Source organism: Rana temporaria, chromosome 6 (assembly GCF_905171775.1).
Source record: "Rana temporaria chromosome 6, aRanTem1.1, whole genome shotgun sequence".
In the NCBI taxonomy this organism is placed as follows: domain Eukaryota; kingdom Metazoa; phylum Chordata; class Amphibia; order Anura; family Ranidae; genus Rana; species Rana temporaria.
The window spans coordinates 113,903,550-113,925,642 of NC_053494.1; the positions used below are offsets into that span (position 1 = coordinate 113,903,550).

The following is a 22,093-nucleotide window of genomic DNA, read 5'->3' on the forward strand; positions in this document are numbered from 1 at the left end:
TGTGTGCGTTACGTCCATAGGCGGGACTTTATCAGCGGAAACGGAGCCAAGTAGTCAACCGTCATTTAAATGCACTTAGTAACGAGCGCCATGCCAACCAAATGCTGCCCAATTCATCTCCGGGATGGGCGGCACAGCTGCAGTCTGCACTAAAAGGGATCATTCCACCCCATACTCAAAATAATATTTAAAAATAAGAGGTTTTATCAAAACCTCTCATACTCGCAGTAGCAAATAAAAGCTTCATAATTATGTAAAGTGTAGTTGCATCAGTCACACCGAAGACTTGCTACTTTTCTTTCATAGCCAGCCTCAATTAAGTATAAAGGGGTACTCCAACCTCAAAAATACGAATAAAATCTCCAAAAAATTAGCAAAAAATTCCTTGACAAAAATTTGGCAAAAATTGCTAAGTCACGTCACAGCCATCTCTTCACATAAACAATAAAGGCATTAAGCAATAAAATACAAACTCCTCTATCGGATATAAAACAATTGAGGTCAAATTCGACAAGTAAGCCAGCAGGGCTTTGTTTCATAAATCCAAAATGACTCCTTGCGACTCAAATGTCAGCCAAAGTTCCCACCTCTTCAGTTTCTCAAGACCTTCTCGATGTCTTTATTATTATTCTCTGACCTCACAAGAAGAGAAGAAGAGAAGAGACCTCACAACTATGCACATAGCAGTATAAACCTAATGGTGCCTCTAGCCCTCCCTGTGCTATCCAAAACCAGGAAAATGGTTTGACTGAAGTTGGGTTTAATTACACATAGCAATTATGCTTTACATTTGCAAGTTCTATTGGTCCCAGACCTTTCCAAACCTGAAAAAAATTGGGATTATTTTTTGTTTTTTCAGGTTCAGCAAGCATTCGCTGAGAGACTAAGTTTATCAGCTACTGGATTTTACAAGTAGGTAACACATTAAAAGACATTACCCTTTACCTACCTCAGGCACAGCAAGCTTAAATTCAGCTAAAGGCCAAACTGAAGAGGATAACTTGGTAAAGAGCTTGGTTTTCTTTTTATTTTAAGATCAGAGGTCTTTCTAAGCCTAGGTTCACATGGGTGTGGGGGTGCATGTAAATTGCATGTGTCCTCTCTGCCACACTAAAAGCACACCGCTTTAAGAAAAAGCACAGGGGTGCAAGAACAAGAACTACTATTTGTAACAGTGCATTACAATGCATAATGGTGTGCTATCACAGCGCAAAGGTCTGAACTCTGTCTTAAGAGTTTTGTGATATCTGTTAGCTAGTCATGTGCTAGCCAAAATTTAGTTTTTTATTTTCCTTGCACATGATTTGGTATTCTTTGAAAAATACAATTTGGGCCACTTTTGCTAAGCTCGGGGGAAAGTTTGCTTGCAGGTGCAACTCCCCTTGCAAAGTGAACAGCCTATTTGCCTTTACTGAATCAAGCCCTATGTCTGCAAATCCCAGATTCAGGAGCAAAGACTTAGAAGAACAGGTTTTAATCCTGAATAAGGCCAGGGCCTGGGTATGGACGCCATAAAGTAAGCAATACTAAACCAAGTCCTGGTATTGCTGTTATTAATTATCTCCATTCAGTGTCCGGATACGTTATGGCTAAAGCAAATGATCTATGTTATGCTATAGAGTCAGAAATGTAAACTTAAAGGCCTCAAAACCTGACATTTCATTGATTATTGCATGGTTGCGCCACCATGAAACCACAACATAAAAAAACATTTCTTTTACAATAATTTTTATTGAAAATTGTACATATCAAATTTTAAAGGCAAAATATTGTTTACATGAGATAAGCATTCCATATATAAAATAATGTCTTGAGGTAATAGAGGTATGAGCAAAATGTTATACCCTATCAAGGGTGCTTGTTGTATCTCTTATCTCTTTATACTTCAACTTAATGAACTACATGAGAAACCGGTAACAAATAAAAATAACAGACAAAAAAGAAAAAAGGGATGAAAGGATTAGCACTTTCTTGGATCCCTGTGATTCCTTTAGGCTTCATGAAAATGGAGAGAAGGAATCCATATCATGTGACCAAGTGGCCTATGTCCGCTTACTCAGGGCCGATCCGCCCTATAGGCTCACTATGCAAGCCGCTTAGGGCCCCACAAAACTGCAGAGGGCCCCCCAAATTACTAGAGGCCCCCGCCTGGTGAGAAGTAATTTTCGGCCCCTCACCCCTTTTCTCAACTCGCTGGCTGCATAGGAGAAGAGGTAAGAAGTCAGAACCCCACCGCTTCTCACTTTAATGTAAGATGTCTCATTTCCGACAGCAGAACACCCCCTCCCCCCGCTTCTCAACTGTCACTGTCGGCAGCCATACTGGTATACTGGGTCTTCTATGCCACATCCCCTAAAACATAGAGGGGAAGTGCCTGGGACATATGTCGCCAATCTCAATGGTACCATGTACCATCATAGCAAAACTTTGTAATTCGCCTCAATCAGTGAGGTATTAATGTATGATTTTGAGGCGGATTGTGCCATTTTAACCCATTTATCAATTTCCAATGTTGCCTCTATATCCTGTTCCCATGAAAACCATGTCATTATGTTCTGTAATTCCATAACCAGTTTTCATTTAAGTGGTTGTTGGGACCTTGACAATTCCTATATTGGGTAGGCTCTACTTAATCCCTGAATCATTAGTTGAGCTTGACTTTTCAATACTTCTCTTGTCTATTATATACATAGTAATTGCTGACTTTCCCTTCCTTTTTAGAGGATATGACACTGAGATGGACTGGGAAAAAGGAGAGGGTCACGTTGCTCCTTATTATATCTACGGAGCAGCTTGTACTGAGATTGAACTGGACTGTCTAACTGGAGCCCACAAGGTAATGGGAAAATTGTGACTTTATTTGGGGGAGGCACAGAATGTACATGACTGTAATTGATTCAACAAGACTCACATGATACTTGAGTTGTATAACTCAGTTGTATAACTGCCTTATGTTTCTAATTAGTTAATTGAATTCAAATCAAATTACTTCTGTAGCTAAAATTAGTTCTTGTGGAAAACTAACAGTATAGGATGTTTAATTTGGCAAAGTGATGGTCAAGAATATCTGTCAGCGAGCTGTCATGTTGAAAAATAGGCCATATGTTTAAAAACTATGGGCCAGATTCAGGTACATTTACGGCGGCGTAACGTATCGCATTTACGTTACACCGCCGCAACTTTTACGGGCAAGTGCTCACAAGTTGCGGCGGCGTAGCGTAAATCCCTCTGGCGTAAGCCCGCCTAATTCAAATGATCCGGGTAGGGGGCGTGGATCATTCAAATTAGGTGCGTTCCAGCGCCGAACGTACTGCGCATACTCCGTTTGGAAATTTCCTGCCGTGCTTTGCACGAAATGACGTCGCACCGACGTAATTTTTTGAACGTCGACGTGAGTTACGTCCTTTCCTATTCACAGACGACTTACGCAAAAAAAAAAATGTAAAATTTGACGCGGGAACGACGGCCATACTTTAACATGGCAAGTCGAAATATAGGCCACAAAATAGCAGCTTTAAGTATACGCCGGGAAAAGCCGACTAGTGACGACGTAAGAGAATGCGACGGCCACGCGTACCTTCGTGGATCGATGGAAAATGCTAATTAGCATACCCGACGCGGAAAATGACGCAAACTCCACCCAGCGGGCACCGAAGTATTGCACCTACGATCCGAAGGCGTACAAAGCCGTACGCCTGTCGGATCGAAGCCAAAAGCCGTCGTATCTTGGTTTGAGGATTCAAACTAAAGATACGACGTGGCAAATTTGAAAGTACGCCGGTGTATTAGTAGATACGCCGGCGTACTTGTACTGTGAATCTGGCCCTATATACTTAGGCTAAAATGTTAAAATGAAAATAAAAACACTTCAAACATAGGAGTAAATAATATCATCTGCTGTAGGGAAATTCTGTCCCATACAAACTCAGTAATTTCTACTCGCTGGGGTGACCACAACTACCTGAAACTTGGCACTGTGTCTAACAATGGAAACAGGTTTGTAAAAAATTGAATAACTTTATTTTTGAATATATAAAGCCAAGTTCTGCCAAACGCTCCAGTGCCACCTAAGAGGCATCAAAAGGCAGAAGAGTAGGGTTATGGATCCTGGGACCTCAAACCGCCTTAGTGCTCACAAGGTAAATGCCAGTAAATTATGGGGTTATCCCACAGTATTTATTTCCACAGCTTGATTTAAAAAATAATTATTGCTCAGAATTGTATGCATTTTTTCAAGTCTTACCAATTTAAAAAAAAAGTGATCTCTTAGATGCTTAAGCAAAAAACTGTATTATTCTAAATAGTCCTTCAGCCATTCATGCATCCCTGAAATCTTATAATCTTATAAGGGTAAATGATTTTAATTGAAAAATAATCCTTGATGAGTACGGTAAAGTAATTACAAGTGTGTAGTGAATGGAAAGGGAACAAAAGCTGGTAAAGCAGATGTTTTTTGCCATGTTTTTTTTTTTTGTTTTTTTTTTGTTTTTTTTTCCTCAACAAGCCAAAAAAAGCCATCTTAACGCATTAGGGCCAGTTCAAAAATGGAACCTCCTTGCACAGATTGAACTCGACAGACAGAGCTCTTTATCCAAACTATGTAACTACTTTCTAGTACAACAACATTTTTGGAAAGAGGTAAAGCAGAATTCCATGGAGAACTGTGTCCACATCCTCTTTATCCATAGATAGGCAATAATTACCCTTAATCAGATTAATTCCCTGGATCAACATGATCCTGTGTTATTGCTGAATAAGGTATACAAGAAAAGATAACAATGGGCCTCGTAGAGTTTTACACCATATCAAGTTCAACTAAAAGTCAAAAATACATTTCAAAATGCTTGGAGAGAAAGAAACAAAAACCCTTATTAAAGCATTGCCTGATTTGCTCCAGCACTGGAAACATTCCTTTCTGATCTTTTAATCCCTGGATCTACAATGGTTTTAACTTGTGTAGTGATGTGATAATTTTTTTGCCTATTTATGTAGTGCATCTACTGACCTGTGATGATGTTTGTTTTGCACTGCGCTCTGTAATGAGGTCACAAAGTGTGACCTGCCTATTGCACGGCATTATTGAATAAGCCCTCTAGAAGAGCACAAGGACAAAGAGATAGAGGAAAATGGACCTCTATTCACAGAGCACAGACTCAAGCATCTAAAATTTACAACAGTAAGGCTTCATTTCCACTGACGTTTTTACAGCCACTTTTCTGAGCGTTTTTTACAGCTTAAAAACGCCTGTCCATGTTATTCTATGGCATCATGCCCACATAGGCGTTTTTGAGCTGCAAATGGCATAGGCGTTTTTGAGCTGGACCAGGGCGTTCTGAAGCTCCAGAGTAGAGCTGTAAAAACGCCAGACGCTCAAAAACGCGCAAAAACGCGCAAAAACGCTCAAAAACGCGACCGTGGCATTTTTAAAGTTGCAGCTCACAAATTTTTTTTTTTTTTTTTTTTTTACAAAATAAACATGGACAGGCGTTTTTAAGCTGTAAAAAAGGCTAACAACAGTGGCTGTAAAAACGCCAGTGGAAATGAAGCCTAAAAGGTGTGAAGCTATCTGTGGAGTAATGCAGCATTCCTTCACTGTGATACAGTATGAACTGAGAACTGTACAAGGCATTAATGTTCCAGTTTTGAGAATATATAAAGTTGATGGTTCACTGGATGTTACGTGTTCCTACTGTTCAATATTGTGCTGAATATTGTCTATTGTAACTGACACATTTTCTCAGCTGGGACAGCACTGGTGCTTGCTAGATAGGCCAATCTATTCTCATAGATATAGTGTAAGCTCAGCTCACTAATACCTCACAGCTGAAACCACAACACACCAGAGTAGCAATGTTTACTCTAATGCCGCGTACACACGATTATTTTTTAGCATGAAAAAAACGTTGTTTTTAAAAAACGTCATTTAAAATGATTGTGTGTGGGCTGCACATCGTTTTTCAGTTTCTGAAAAACAACAAAAAAAGTTTCGAACATGTTGCATTTTTTCGGGTTGTAAAAAATGATCGTGTGTGGGCTAAAACGACGTTTTAAACCCGAGCATGCTCAGAAGCAAGTTATGAGATGGGAGCACTCGTTCTGGTAAAACTACCGTTCATAATGGAGTAAGCACATTCATCACGCTGTAACAGACAGAAAAAGCGTGAATCGTCTTTTACTAACACGGAATCAGCTAAAGCAGCCCAAAGGCGAATAGAACTTCCCTTTTAGGCCCCGTACACACGAGAGGATATCCGCTGGAAACGGTCCGCCGGACCGTTTCCAGCGGATAAATCCTCTGGCGGATTTGGATCTGATGGCTGTACACACCATCAGATTGAAATCCGCGCGGAATACATCCGCGGTGACGTGACGCGGCGACGTGCGCGACGCTGGAAGGTAAATACTTCCACGCATGCGTCGAATCATTACGACGCATGCGAGGGAGGGGAGCGGACGGACTGATCCGGTGAGTCTGTACAGACCACCGGATCAATCCGCTGGACAGGATTCAAGCGGATAGATTTCTTAGCATGCTAAGAAATTTTTATCCGCTGGGAATCCGTCGGCTGGATTTTTATCCGCCGGGAAATGTCCGCTCGGACGTACACACGACCGGATCTGTCTGCTGGAACTGATCTGCGGATCAATACCAGCGCATAGATCCGGTCGTGTGTACGAGGCCTCAGAGTGCCGTTGTACGTCACCGCGCTTTGTTCATTATTTTTTAAAAACGATGGTGTGTGGGCAACGTCGTTTTCAATGATGAAGTTGGAAAAACGTTGTCTTTTGGACATGCTGAAAAACGACGTTTTCTTTCATGCTGAAAAATGATCGTGTGTACGCGGCATAAGGGATCCAGTTTCCAGGGGCATTGTCCAGTTATTATATATGCATAGTTATGCAGGTCAAAGCTGGACCAATGTAAATAAATATGTATAAAATACAGATTCCTGGAATTCCTCTTTAATAAACCATTAAAATTAATTTAACAAGGAAACAATGACTGACTGTAATTAGTAATGTTTTTTTTATTATTATTATTATTCCTTCTCTCAGAATCTGCGTACAGATATAGTTGTGGATGTGGGAGAAAGCATAAATCCAGGATTGGACATCGGACAGGTTTGTGAACCTTTAAGCTACAAAAAACATATTGGTTTGATTTGTCTTAAGTTTTGGTGTATTTAGTATATATGCATAATATACATTTACAGAAACAGTCTCATTCTGAGTTGCAGAAATCAGTGTGAGTGTGAGGTTGATGTAAAGATGGAGAGGGCAGTAAATTCCAATAGAGACCACAAAAATCTAGTGCCCTTTAATACTATGCGTACAGTTTACGCCTTTTTATATTTTATATATTGTGCATAAATGTACTTTTTTTTTTTTTAAGTCAGGTCATGTGTATTAACTACATTTTTTTTTCTCTAGATTGAAGGTGGATTTACTCAGGGATCTGGCCTGTACACATTAGAGGAACTGTTTTATTCACCAAAAGGTGACATGTATACACTTGGACCTGACAAATATAAAATACCAGCAGTGTGTGACGTCCCAACAGAGTTTAATGTCTCGCTCCTTGCATCCTCTAAAAATCCCTATACCATTTACTCCTCAAAGGTAAGCTTTGTTTTGCTTCATAATATACTTACAATTTGCATATATATGTGTATGTATATATATATATATATATATATATATATATATATATATATATATATTAGGGCTGTTACTGATCAAAATTTTTGTGTTTGATTAATCAATTTTTTTTTAATCGACTAATTTAAATTAATTAAAACGCACATACAGATCCAACTACTTTTAGCTGATCTCCTTGCAGGCTGATTCCCAGTGCAGCTACCAACCACTGGAAAAATGGATAGCAGGATACAAAAAACACACAAAGGCAGCGCTCGATGGGAATAGCATTAAAACTTTTATAGTCTTCAAGTAGGTAACCAAATAAATATTGCACTGGAGATAAAATCGATGTAGCTACATAAACTGTAAAAGTGCGAGTAATACCAAACGGTAGCAAAAGCAGTCATAAAAACATGTAGCCAAGTATGATACGGGTATAAAAATGTGTACAACGATACCACTGCTGAATCCAGATGAGAGGTTAACATCAGCCTGTTGGCATGTAGATGTCCCTTAAAGGGAACTATCACAACTCCCAGTGGATGGCTGTAGAATCCCAGGTTGATAGAGGGAAGTGTAACAGCCCTTGCTTGTGGCAGATAGTAAGGTCCTGCCGGCATGCAGATATGAAGGCACAGCAAAGGAGCCCTTCAGATGGACACAGCAAGCCCCACTGGTGTCCGTGACGTCACCGGATCTCAGACGGAACTCCCTGAAGGCCCGGAAGCCGGCGCAGAGGTGAGTACTAATGAAAATAATTTTGATCGATCAAAAAAATTAAAGATTAATCTATGAATTAATAGTTCATTTCCACAGCCCTAATATATATATATATAGGCCTGGATTCACAAAACACTTACGCCGACGTATCTACAGATACGCCGCGTAAGTGTAAATGTGCGCCGTCGTATCTATGCGCCGTGCCCATAGAACTAGATACGCCTGAAAATAGTCTTCCTCCGACCGACGTAACTTTCCTACGCTGGCGTATCTTGGGCGCATATTTACGCTGGCCACCTCATTGCAAATATGCAAATGAGGGAGATACGCCGATTCATGAACGTACTTGCGCCCGTCACAGAAATATACGCCGTTTACGTAAGGCGTACGTCCGGCGTAAAGTTATTCCACATAAAGGAGGCGCATCCCATGCAAAGGTATGGACGACGGAACAGCCGTCGTATTTTACGCTGTTTACGTAGTAATACGTGAATAGGGCTGGGCGTAGGTTACGTTCAGTGATTCGACGTATCTTAGGTGTTCGTTCCGACGTGATTCTGAGCATGCGCACTGGGAAGCGTCCACGGGACGGCGCATGCGCCGTTCGTTCGGCCCATCATTTGCATGGGGTCACGGTTCATTTAAATGGATCACGCTCACCTTCCACCTACTTTGAATTAGGCGGGCTTACGACGACGATTTTACGTTACGCCGGCGCAACGTTGGGAACATTTGCATTGTGAATTGGGTGCTTGCCTCTCTATTTTACGTCGGCGTAGCGCATATGAGATGCGCTACGCCCGCCTAAAAATCCAGGCCATAATCTCTATATCTCTTTAAAAATATATTAAATTTAAAAAAATGCATTGCCATTGTTGTCCTTAGACTTAATATACAAGTATTGTTTTATTTTTATAACAAGATAATGTGAATTTTCTTACAGGGAGTCGGGGAGACAGCTGTGTTTTTAGGATGTTCTGTCCTTTTTGCCATAAAGGATGCAGTGGATTCAGTTCGTAAAGAACGTAACTTGCCTAAGATTTTTACTCTTAATAGCCCTGCAACGCCAGAGAAAGTCAGAATGGCTTGTGAAGACCAGTTGACTAAAATGGTGCGTTCTATATGAACAAATTTTGTGTGTATTTATTTTGTTGTCTTGCGTGCAGAGTTTTTGGTGTGGGGTGCCTTTTTAACTTAAAGTGAACTGCTTCATCTAAAGTCCCAATGTCCCCTCTTTGCTCTCTTTTTAACTTAAAGTGTGTAAAATTTTAAATGTATGTGTTGCAATGACATGACATCGGTATCCTAGAGTATAGGGGCTTTCTAAAGACACAGGCCCGGATTCACGTAGATGCGCGTAACTTTGTGCGGGTGTAACGTATCCTATTTACGTTACGCCTCCGCAACTTTTACAGGCAATTGCCGTATTCTCAAAAGAAAGTTGCGGCGGCGTCGCGTAAATAGGCCGGCGTAAGCCCGCCTAATTCAAATTGTGAAGAGGTGGGCGTGTGTTATGTAAATTAACCATGACCCGACGTGATTCACGTTTTTCACGAACGGCGCATGCGCCGCCGGTGGAATATCCCAGTGTGCATTGCTCCAAAGTACGCCGCAAGGACGTATTGGTTTCGACGTGAACGTAAATGACGTCCAGCCCCATTCACGGACGACTTACACAAACGATGTAAATGTTTCAAAATTCGTTGCGGGAACGACGTCCATACTTAACATTGGTACGCCGCATGTACGCCACCATATAGCAGGGGTAACTTTACACCGGGAAAAGCCTAACGTAAACGGCGTATCTGTACTGCGTCGGCCGGGCGTATGTTCGTGAATTCGCGTATCTAGCTGATTTACATATTTCTAGGCGTAAATCAGCGTACACGCCCCTAGCGGCCAGCGTAAATATGCAGTTAAGATCCGACGGCGTAAGAGACTTACGCCGGTCGGATCTAATAGAAATCTATGCGTAACTGATTCTATGAATCAGGCGCATAGATACGACCGCTCAGACTCAGAGATACGACGGCGTATCTGGAGATACGCCGTCGTATCTCCTTTGAGAATCTGGCCCACAGTTTCTGAAAAGAAATTGCTCTTGATGTGCTCAAACTGAAATGTCTTCTTCACTTTACTAGACATGGGGAAGGAAGGGAGATGAATTGCTGTACTAACCTGTACTGACTCATATGTGTGTGTGTGTGTGTGTGTGTGTGTAGGAACTGCAGCTTGAGCTATTTAGTTCTGTAAGCTCTGAGAAATAAATTCAATTTTTTTTACTGAAGAAAATGCAAACTATTAAAAGGTTTCATATTTTAAAACAAAAAACGTAGAAACATTTTTCTTCCTCTGTCCTGACCATAACGAAAAATGTTTATACCCAAACCGTTATGCATGTTCTTTAAAGCATATATGAGGTGCTCTGCTCATGGGAGAGTGATGTCTACCTAACAGACATTAACCATGTGGAGAGAGTATGCTACGTTTCAGATTCATTTAGGTACACCGGATCTCCTCTAATGTTAATATATCAAATTGCCCCACACAACATGATCACATGCAATAACTATATCCAGCGACTTTGTGCTGTGTATAATCAGCAAATCAATACTCGAATAAATGTGAAAAATATTTCAAATTCATAAGTTGAGCTGTACTAATTTGTTATTATTGGAATAGCACTTTTTGTGTTGAACAGAGATCACAATTCACTAGTATCTCCTCTAATGTTGGTCTTCTGTCATCGAAACCTTAAAGCAGGTACCTAACTCTGCAGCTTAATTTGATGTTAAAACAATTTTTTAAAAAACATTTGCCCTCTTAACCACCTCAATACAGGGCACTTTCTCCCCCTTCCGCTGTCACAAAAAAAAACGCAATAAGCATATATTGATTGGTTTGAGCAAAAGTTATAGTGGCTACAAAATAGGGGATAGATGTATAGCATTTTTTTTTTGTAGTAGTAATGGCGGCGATCAATGATTTTTTTTTTTTTTTTTCGTGACTGCGATATTGTGGCGGACACATCGGACACTTTCGACACTGTTTTGGGACCATTCACTTTTCTACAGCGAACAGTGCTATAAATATGCACTGATTACTGTGTAAATGTGACTGGCAGGGAAGGGGTTAACACTAAAGCCGCGTAAACACGACTGTTTAAAACCGATGAGAATGGTTCGTGTGTACGGCCCATTGGTCTTTTGCCCTTCGGACCAAAATTTTAAAACTTGCTTCAAAATCGAACCGATGGACCGCTGACCGATCGGGCCAAACCGATGGTTAGTACATAAAAGCATCGGTTCAAAACCTGCGCATGCTCAGAATCAAGTCGACGCATGCTTGGAAGCATTGAACTTCGGTTTTTTCAGCACGTCGTGTGTTTTACGTCACCGCGTTCTGACCCGATCGGTTTTTGAACTGATGGTGTGTACACACATCAGACCATCAGGCCACTTCAGCGGTGGACCGATAAAAACGGTCCGTCGGACCATTCTCATCGGATGAACCGGTCGTGTGTACAGGGCCTAAGGGGTGATCAAGGGGTTAAATGTGTATCCTAGTGAGTGATTCTAACTGAAAGGGGGAGGGGACTGACTGGGGGGAGGTGACTGATCGGTGTCACTATGTACAAGGGACACACCATCGGTCTCCTCTCCCTGACAAGATGTGGATCTCTGTGTTTTTTTCTCAACAAAAGTGGAGTTACTCTTTAATAATCTTTCAGGATGGCACAATATTGGATATTTTTATTTTAGCGACTCTAAGCCCATATTCTACTGTGTGTCGCATTTAATCCACTATTCACATTTAAAGGGGTTGTAAAACCGTCTGTGCTGCAGCAGCCCCCCAGAGACCCCCTTTTACTTACTTGAACCCATTTGTTCCAGCATGGAAGACGAGCCCAGCAGCTCCAGCTGCTGTCTCTGTCCTCATTGAATAGATTGATAGCAGCGGGAGCCATTGGCTCCCGTTGCTGTCAATCAAATCCAGTGACAAAGGAGCCAGGGGCAGCGCTGAGTCCTGTCGTCTGTGTCAATGGACACAGCAGCACGACTCGAGAGCACACACGTACAAGTGCCCCCATAGAATGCGGCTTCCCGTGGAGGCACTCCAGATGATGAGGATCGTGGCCGCTCTGTGCAAAACCCTTGCACAGATGATGTAAGTATAACATGTTTTTTTTTTTTTTTTAAACAAACCTTTACAATTACTTTAATGTGTAATATTTAATACCTCACACAGAATTTATAAAATTGCTCATTGTGACCTTTTGTGAATTTGAGGTTTTCCAACTACTTATGGTATGCTGCTCATTTCATTTACATCAATTGTATCTCTTTACAAAATCCACACACTCCCCAAATGTTACATTACATGGAAGTAGTAATATATTGCTGTTCCCCAGCTGATGGCCCAGACAGTCAGGATAACCTGCAGTCAGGCATGTACTGGTCATCGGGATTACCGGTGGACCGGTGGCTCAGTGGGCCAGTTTTAGCGGCCGCCTTATTTGCCTATTGCATCGGAGGTCTGTGGCGATCTACCCTTCAATCACTGACAGCTGGCGCCTGACGGGTAGATCGAGGTTTAGCCAGCATGCATGAGTAGCACAGGAAGCATCTGTAATATGTTCTCTCTAATGTCACGCTGCTCCCCGGCGGCTCATTCTCTCTTCTCGTCCATCTCTATTTGCTTGTGACATCATTTGGGATGGACGAGAAGAGAGGAGGGGCCACCGGGGAGCAGCGTGACATGAGAGAGAACTTGGTACAGATGCTTCCTGCTCTACTCTGCATTTCACTAGTAAACGCTGTGCTCTGATGTGTTCCATGTGCTTTAATGTGCCCCATGGACCCTGATGTGCAATAATGTGCCATGTGCCCTTATGTGTCATGTGCCCTGATGTACCTTGATGTGCCATGTGCCCTGATGTGCCATGTGCCCTGATGTGCCATGTGCCCTGATGTGCCCTGTGCCCTGATGTGCCCTGTGCCCTGATATACCCTGTGCCCTGATGTGCCTTGTGCCCCAATGTGCTGTGCCCCGATGTCCCGTGCCCAGATGTCCTTTGCCCCAATGTCCTGTGCCCTGATGTGCTGTGCCCCGGGTGCTGTGCCTCAATGTCGTGTGCCCTGATGTGCCCCGTGCCCTGATGTGCCTTGTGCCCCAATGTCCTGTGCCCCAGTGTGCTGTGCCTCAATGTGTTGTGCCCTGATGTCCTATACCCTGATGTGCTATGTGCACTGATGTGCTATGTGCCCTGATGTGCTATGTGCCCTGATGTGCTATGTGCCCTGATGTGCCGTGCCCTGGTGTGCTGTGCCTCAATGTTGTATGCCCCGATGTGCCCTGTGCCCGTATGTGCCCCAATATGCTGTGCCCCAATGTCCTGTGCCCCGGTGTGTTGTGCCTCAATGTGTTGTGCCCTGATGCCCTGATGTACTGTGACCTGATGTCCTGTACCCTGATGTGCTGTGTCCTGATGTGCTGTGCCCGGATGTGCTGTGCCCTGTACCCTGATGTGCTGTGCCCTGTACCCTCATGTGGCCTGGTGTGCTGTACCATGATGTGCGGTGCCCTGTACGCTGATGTGCTGGGCTCTGTGCCCTGATGTTCTGTGCCCTGATGTGCACTGTACCCTGATGTGCTGTGCCCTGATGTTCCCTGTGCCCTGATGTGCCTTGTGCCCCAATGTGCTGTGCCCCGATGTCCCGTGCCCAGATGTCCTTTGCCCCAATGTCCTGTGCCCTGATGTGCTGTGCCCCGGGTGCTGTGCCTCAATGTCGTGTACCCTGATGTGCCCCGTGCCCTGATGTGCCTTGTGCCCCAATGTCCTGTGCCCCGGTGTGCTGTGCCTCAATGTGTTGTGCCCTGATGTCCTATACCCTGATGTGCTATGTGCACTGATGTGCTATGTGCCCTGATGTGCTATGTGCCCTGATGTGCCGTGCCCTGGTGTGCTGTGCCTCAATGTTGTATGCCCCGATGTGCCCTGTGCCCGTATGTGCCCCAATATGCTGTGCCCCAATGTCCTGTGCCCCGGTGTGCTGTGCCTCAATGTGTTGTGCCCTGATGTCCTATACCCTGATGTGCTATGTGCACTGATGTGCTATGTGCCCTGATGTGCTATGTGCCCTGATGTGCCGTGCCCTGGTGTGCTGTGCCTCAATGTTGTATGCCCCGATGTGCCCTGTGCCCGTATGTGCCCCAATATGCTGTGCCCCAATGTCCTGTGCCCCGGTGTGTTGTGCCTCAATGTGTTGTGCCCTGATGCCCTGATGTACTGTGACCTGATGTCCTGTACCCTGATGTGCTGTGTCCTGATGTGCTGTGCCCGGATGTGCTGTGCCCTGTACCCTGATGTGCTGTGCCCTGTACCCTCATGTGGCCTGGTGTGCTGTACCATGATGTGCGGTGCCCTGTACGCTGATGTGCTGGGCTCTGTGCCCTGATGTTCTGTGCCCTGATGTGCACTGTACCCTGATGTGCTGGGCTCTGTACCCTGATGTGCTGTGCCCTGTACCCTGATGTGGCCTGGTGTGCTGTACCCTGATGTTCTGTACCCTTATGTGCCCCGTGCCCTCATGTGCTGGGCTCTGTACCATGATGTGCTGTGCCCTGTGACCTGTGCCCTGATGTGCTGGGCTCTGTACCGTGCCCTGATGTACACTGTACCAGATGTGTTGTGCCCTGGGCCAGTCTGGATGAAGTCCAGGGCCACATTTTTGTCCCAGTCCAGCCCTGCCTGCAGTGATGACCAAAAATGTATCAAACTGTAAATTTTTGAGTCTTCTCATTTGTTAAGTTTGCAGAGGATGAGACCACTTTTGAACCATGATTTCCTGGGTTCATAATTTTTATGATCTATGCAGATCAGACAGGTAAATGGAAAAAAAACATGAATGTGTGACTCAGAGGGATAAAAAATATTGCTAATCACATGGGTTTTAACTACCAAACATTACTGCTTGGGAGTCTACCGTCTACTGTTCATAGTTTGCACTAAAAATTGTTTTTAGAAGGCATCAGCTTTCTATCCTGCCCAGTTCATGTTCCCTATTGCGAAAGATCTTCCAATTGGCATCTGCCTTACCCTATAGATACGAGAGTGCCATCCAGTCAAATTAGAGATTTCTTTGGCAACTCTTTATCTACAGACTGCTTATATCAGGCAAGACCTTTGGCACCCTTTTCAGATTTGTGTACTTTTTAAAATTATACTAATTAATGCAACTAGTGATGTGGACAACGATTGTACAAAAAATTGTCACTCCCAAAGCCACTGTGGGAAGCATAAGATGTAGACCTCGGCTTGGGTAACTATTAGCAAATACCACATTCTGTCCAGCCACAAAAAGGATGCAATGCAATGTCACTTTTCTAAAACACTTCTCTAGAATACAGAAACTGCTACAGGTTGGAGTGTAATAAATTGTTGTTGTATTTCAGATCCCGAGAGACAAGGATGGCACCTTCACCCCCTGGTCTGTGGACATTACAAAATGAATAGGAAATACTGTAATATTGGTCAACAAGCGCACTTAACCAACTTGGCTATAGTACAGTTATACTATATGTAATACATTTAATCAAAATGTTTGTCTTATATCTGCTTAATGATTTTTCTGAATCATTTGGGAACATGGAGAAAAATGATTAGTGATTGAATACATTTTGTTAAACTCTCTTACATTTTGCATATCCACATTGTTGGTGTTTGTACGTATTCTAAACTGAGTAAAATAAAAATAAAAAATCTATTACTCACATAGGTCTGTTACTTTTGTATGGCTCAAAGTTTGTATGCATATATAGTAACAAATTCTAAAGATAAACCTACCCCTAAAGATTCCTACCGACATCAAAGAAGGTTTACCCCACTGGTCTTTTAGGATTGCATTAGGTATCATTAAAGGAAAAATTAACCTTTGTAAAAAAATATTATAATTGCACATCTTTTGCAGGTAAACAAATGTGCATTTTATTTTTTTACTGTGTACCTGCAAAGCATTGCACACATGATCAGCAGAGGTTTGTGGTTTCATTTATTTGGGGTGTTTTGTGGTTATGTTATATTGATAGGGCCTTTACTTTAAGCTAGACTGCTTTTTGCAGTTTAGATTCCTATAAAAAGTGAGTTTTGTTTCAGGGGGTATTTTGGGGTTTTAATTTGGCAGTATATTGGTGCTATATATATATATTTTTTTACTGCATAGCTTTCCCTTATAAAGTGAGCTTTTGTTTGGCATTTTGGATTTAATTTTATGTTGACAGAGCCTTTTTTTAGGTTTGGTGAAAGTGCATCACACACTTTTTGCTATTTGTTCTTGAAGTTGCCTTTTGTTTACAGCACACTACTACTAATTCACACAAATATAGCTTTCTTTTGGTGGTATTTGGTCACCATTTTTTTTTTTTTTTTGGGTGATCTAAGCGAAAAAAGACCGAACATTTTTAAAGAAAAACAATTTTTTACAATCTGCTATAAAACATATACAATAAAAATATATATATAAAAAAAAGTCTTGATAAGTTTTGGCCAAAATGTATTTTGCTGAATGTCTTTAATAAAAAAAATCCTAATAAGTGTATATTGATTGGTTTGCCTGAAAGTTATAGCGTCTACAAAATATGGTGTATATATACTGTACAGGGTTTTTTTGTTGTTGTTTTACTACTAATGGCAGTGATCAGCGACTTATAATGGGACTGCGATAGTGTGACAGGCAATCTGACACTGGGTGGGAACTAACTGCCACTGACATCACCAGTGACACTAATACAGTGATCAGTGATAATACTATACACTGTGACTGTACTAATGACACTGGCTGGGAAAGGGTTAACATCTCAGATAATCAAGGGGTTAATTGTGTGCCTAACAATGTGTAATGTGTGCTGATTTATACTAAGGATCTTTGTTTCTTCCTTGATTGTTCCCTCTGTATAGAGAGTTGACAATCAACATAGGGCTCTGGGCTGTGATTGGACACAGCTGATCGGCAGGTCCTGGCCATGAATCATTAGCCAGGGACCTGCTGACAGACTCCTGCTGTGTACAATAGCGGGGGGGGGGGGGGCATGAATCCAGAAATGGCCAGCGGCGTATCAGTATTTTGATGTGCCTGTATGGGCCACCTGTACATTGTGGACAGTGCAGAAATAGTTAAAAGATCCCCATAGTTAAAATACAAGTTAGGCCTCCTATCCCTGATTAAACTGCTGACCTATTTAACACTGCTGTATGTGCTATATCTTAATATTTGTATGGCCTGCGCCCTTTGTCTTAAGTAAATTAGGGCCTCCTATTGCTATTAAAATTGTCCTGGTGCTGGCTAATTTTACACTTCTGTAACTGTCACCTGCAGTCTCTTAATTCTTTTTGTAAAACACCTGCCCGTATGCTTCCTTTAGTACATTCCAATCAATTCTCCCTCATCAAAAATATACTGCTGCTGGCCAATGGGACTTACTGCTATGTTTGGGTTTGCTGAATTTATCTATCCCATCTATCGTCCTGCCATTACTTTTGCAGTGGATTGTATTATAAATGTATAAATCTCTTGGTGCTGTTATCTAGTGGCTATTCAGTATTACTACAACTTGTTTAATACTGCATTTCTCAGTTTAATACTGCATTGTTCCCCTTTCTGTTGAGGCTAGTTTAGTTCTTTGATAGACCTTCCATTCTCCATGTTCCATCAGTAAGCTTGCTAGCCTCCATAGCAGACATTCAGTAAGGTTGAGAAAATTGTCTCTTTAAACGACCAATGAATGTCCTGTGTTCTGCACTTTACTTCCCCACTAGAGCAATTGTAACATTTCTCTCCTACAAAATATTTTTTTTTGTTGCTAGAAAATACTTGGAACCCCACCAAACGATATATATTTTTTAGCAAGGCCCTGGAGAAAAAAATGGTGTGTTTTCCATTTTTTTTACACCACAGGATATTTGTTCAGCATTTTTTTCAAACGCACATTTTTGGGAAAAATTTATTTTAATGAATTTTTGTGCACATAAACTCAATATAATAGAGAAAAAGAAGAAAATGAAAAGCAGGGCGCTGTGGTCAGTTTTAAATAAAAAAACACTTTATTAGAATAAGCAGCACACTTACATTGAAGTTAGCATGAAACAGCATGGACGACAGGGAGCCAGCCAGCTCAAAGTATGAATAATAGCGGTGACGTTCTAGGTTGCACACAAGGATGACAGCTGTCAAAATGCCTGGTGGATGTTGGGAGAAGGGGGTGTGCATGTAATACCTATTTTTTGTAAAATATGATAGATGTTATGTAGAGTAACTGGATACCTGACATGTCACACTTTGGTGCCAGAGAGTGGTGGAAGGGGGGGGGGGGGTCACCTTTTCTGCCACTTCGGCAATCCAGAGGTAAATTAGCTGTTATGATTGCTTTTTACAGAGCATTACCAGCAGAAGAAAAAAAGATACTGGGACGATGCCTGTAGCTACTGTTTAAATTCTGTTTGGGTACAGTGTAGTATGACCGTGCAATTGTCATTTAAACAGCGACAGCTGTGAAGTGGTTAAAGCTTTTTATGTTTCTGCACTTAGAGGCGCCTTCTTTCTGTTTCAATTTCCCAGAGTTCTTGCTTCATTCTTGGAGTGCTGCTCTAGTGATTTTAATCAACATCCAAAAGCCTGATGTATATAAAAAAAATTTCGTTGGGGACATTTTCTCTGGCCTTATGCTGTTATCTAGAAGCGCCCTTCATTCACTTATCCTGAAAAAAAGAGTAAGGAGACACAGTGGCGTCTCTAGGGTTGGTGTCACCTGGTGCGGTAAAATATGGATTCACCCCCCCACCAACTATAGTCGCCCCTCAGTACAGACCCACCTCCATCAGTGCAGATCCTCCTCACGATAAACCACCCCCTCCATCAGAGCAGACACCCCCAGGGATAAACAACCCCTCCATTGGTGCAGACCCCCCTCAGGATAACCCCCCCTCCATAAGTGCAGACTCCCCTCAGGATAACCTACTCAATAAGTGCTGAGCCCCCTCAGGATAACTCCCTTCCCTTCAAGATAAACCACCCCCCCATCAGTGCAGACCCCCCTTCAGGATAAACCCCCCAGGACAAACCACCCCCCTCCATTAGTGGAGACCCCCCTTAAGATAACCCCCCAATAAGTGCAGACCCCCTTAGGTTAACCCCCAATACGTGTAAACCCCCAGGATAAACCACCCTCCGTCATCAGTGCAGACCCCCCTCAGGATAAACCTCCCTCCCCAATAAGTGCAGACCCCCAGGATAAACCACTCCCCTCCATTAGAGCAGACCCCCCTCAGTTTAACCCCCTAATAACTGCAGACCCCCTCAGGTTAACCCCCCCAACAAGTGCAGACCCCCCTCAGGTTAACCCTCAATAAAAGCAGACCCCCCTAATGCACCTGGGCGGCAGGCAGAGGAGGCTTCAGTGTGCAGCCATCTGGAAAGTTGCTTGCTCAGACTGTCACTCTCTGGATGGCGCGCCTGTGTATAGTGAAAGAAGGCAGCTGCAGTGGCAGTGAGAGTAAGGAGTCTCACTCAGGCAGGGATAGCGTGGCGGCGGTACGCTGCGGCTGAAGAGCCTTGCCTCCAGGACATTCCGCCGCACTTGGGATGGTGTCACCCGGGTGCGGGCCACACCCCCCGCCCCCCCCCTGGCAACACCACTGCATGTAACAAATGAGAAGGTTGGTGGGAAGGTTGAATTCTTATTGAATGTCAGTCAGTCGAGCATTGGCATTGTATGACCGCCTGAAATGGCCACAGACTTTTTTGGTCTACCTCAGAAGATCTTGTAAGCCTGGGTACCTGTTCAAGAAACACTGCACCACCAAATTCAGGACATGTGCCAAGCATGGAACATGTTTCAAGTGTTCCTGTCAGAGGGTGGAAAAAAGGTTGGTGCCATTGTTGGCTCAAGCTGGCTTAAGCTGCTGTGGTGTCAATCACCTCTGATCCTGCCCCTGCAGAGCTGACAGAATCTCTGCCCCGGTGTGGCTCCTGTCCCCCGTAGACAGACCAACTGAAGCACAGCATGGCATCTTTTAGCCTGACTGCTTGCGTTGCCCCTTGAACTCTTAGGGAGCACTGTTGGTTCAGAGGATGATTTGGCAGAAGAGGCCATAGAGGAAGAAGAAAAGGAGGGGTGGAGCAGACAGATGTGGCATAATCACCACCAGCTTTTTGGCGGCTTAGTGGCGGAACAAGCTCCAGCACTGAACCCTATCCTGCAACCTTCCCAGCTGCAAACAGAGTTACCCAGTGCACTGTGAAGGAAATGTAACATCTCTGACAATGCCTGCTGGACCATGACTCAGCAGTAATGTGAACCTTGTTGCTGACAGCCCTGTCCAACAAGGCCAAAACATTGATTTTCACATGATGGTGCAGAGCTGGAATGGCCTTACGTAAAAATATATATCTTTTTGGAACCTGCCGCTGTGGTACGGCCCATTCTGCAAATTCACGAAAGGTTGCAGAATGTACCAGATGAAAAGAGCATGTGAATGGCTGGGACAGTATTTTTTTTTCTTTTTACGGTTCAGCAACTGGAGTAGCGAAACTTGCAATGGGAAACACTGAAATGTGTGCTGCGGGGACTATTCATCAAGCATGGATCAAGATTAAAAAAGGAAAATGAACAGAAAAAATCTCAATTAATGAAGGAAATTATAAACTTAGAAAATAAGCACAAACAGAGCCTTAAATAATTGTAAAAAATAACACTAAAATACAAACAAATGGAGTTACAGTCTATGCTTGATGAAGAGTCCCTTCGGTTGAAGCGTAAAAACAGAATACAGTGGTACCAATACAGAAATAAAACAGGGCAAACATTAGCTAGAACATTCAAAAATCAACAACCCATGACCTCCCTAGTAAATATCTTAAAATCAAATGGGGACTTGACTTACGATCCAACAAAAATATCTAAAACTTTTCACACATATCATTTTAAATTATACAATATAAATATACAGCAAAAAAAATTAAGAAAAGGAAAAGAAGGGGGGGAATAGATTCGTAAATACATAAAGGAGACACCTTTACCGTTATTCTCTAAGGAAACGATGGAAGAACTGGGAAAAGGAATCTCATTAAAAGAAATTCAACACGCTATCTCTGGACTGGTCTTGGGAAAAAGCCCAGGACTGGACGGATATACTCCCAGATTTTATAAGACATTTCAAGATATAATCACACCTATCCTAAAAAAAAACATATAATTCCATATCCAAAACACAAATTTTTGTACCACAATGTATGGAAGCCCACATGACATTAATTCCAAAACCGGAGAAAGACCATACACTATGTAACAACTACCGACCAATTTCTCTGACAAACATAGATATAAGACTGTACTCCAAAATTATTTCTAATAGATTAACACCTATTCTACCTAGACACATCAATTTAGACCAAACGGGCTTCACGAAAGGACGAGAAACTAGGCATAACATTTAAAAAACTTGTACATTGGTAGAATATGCTCAGAGAGCTGCCATCCCAGCATGTCTGTTATATATTGACGCAGAAAAAGCGTCTGGCAGGGTGGGATGGCAGTTCTTAGAAGAAACATTAATTCTGTAACATCTCTGATGTTTCCCTGTACAGAACGAGCGCAGCTGAGCCTTCTACAAGCAGCTGCGCTCCGTTCTGCAAGACATCTGCGTCACTTCCGGTGCGCGGACGTTTGCGCTCCAGCG

At 42.8% G+C, this 22,093-nt stretch overlaps 1 protein-coding gene across 2 annotated transcripts in view; it reads left to right on the forward strand.

Annotated features, from left to right (window-relative positions):
• The window catches only part of LOC120943720 (aldehyde oxidase 1-like), a 213,843-nt gene extending 197,705 nt beyond the window's left edge, over nucleotides 1-16,138 (forward strand). For both annotated transcript variants that reach the window (XM_040357196.1, XM_040357195.1), the window contains 6 exons: nucleotides 860-912; nucleotides 2,722-2,836; nucleotides 7,057-7,122; nucleotides 7,432-7,620; nucleotides 9,305-9,472; nucleotides 15,817-16,138. In XM_040357196.1, coding sequence (XP_040213130.1) covers nucleotides 860-912; nucleotides 2,722-2,836; nucleotides 7,057-7,122; nucleotides 7,432-7,620; nucleotides 9,305-9,472; nucleotides 15,817-15,873 — 648 coding nt within the window. In that variant the 3' untranslated portion in view covers nucleotides 15,874-16,138. The remainder of the gene's footprint in view (nucleotides 1-859; nucleotides 913-2,721; nucleotides 2,837-7,056; nucleotides 7,123-7,431; nucleotides 7,621-9,304; nucleotides 9,473-15,816) is intronic.
• The last annotated feature ends 5,955 nt before the right edge of the window (nucleotides 16,139-22,093 follow it).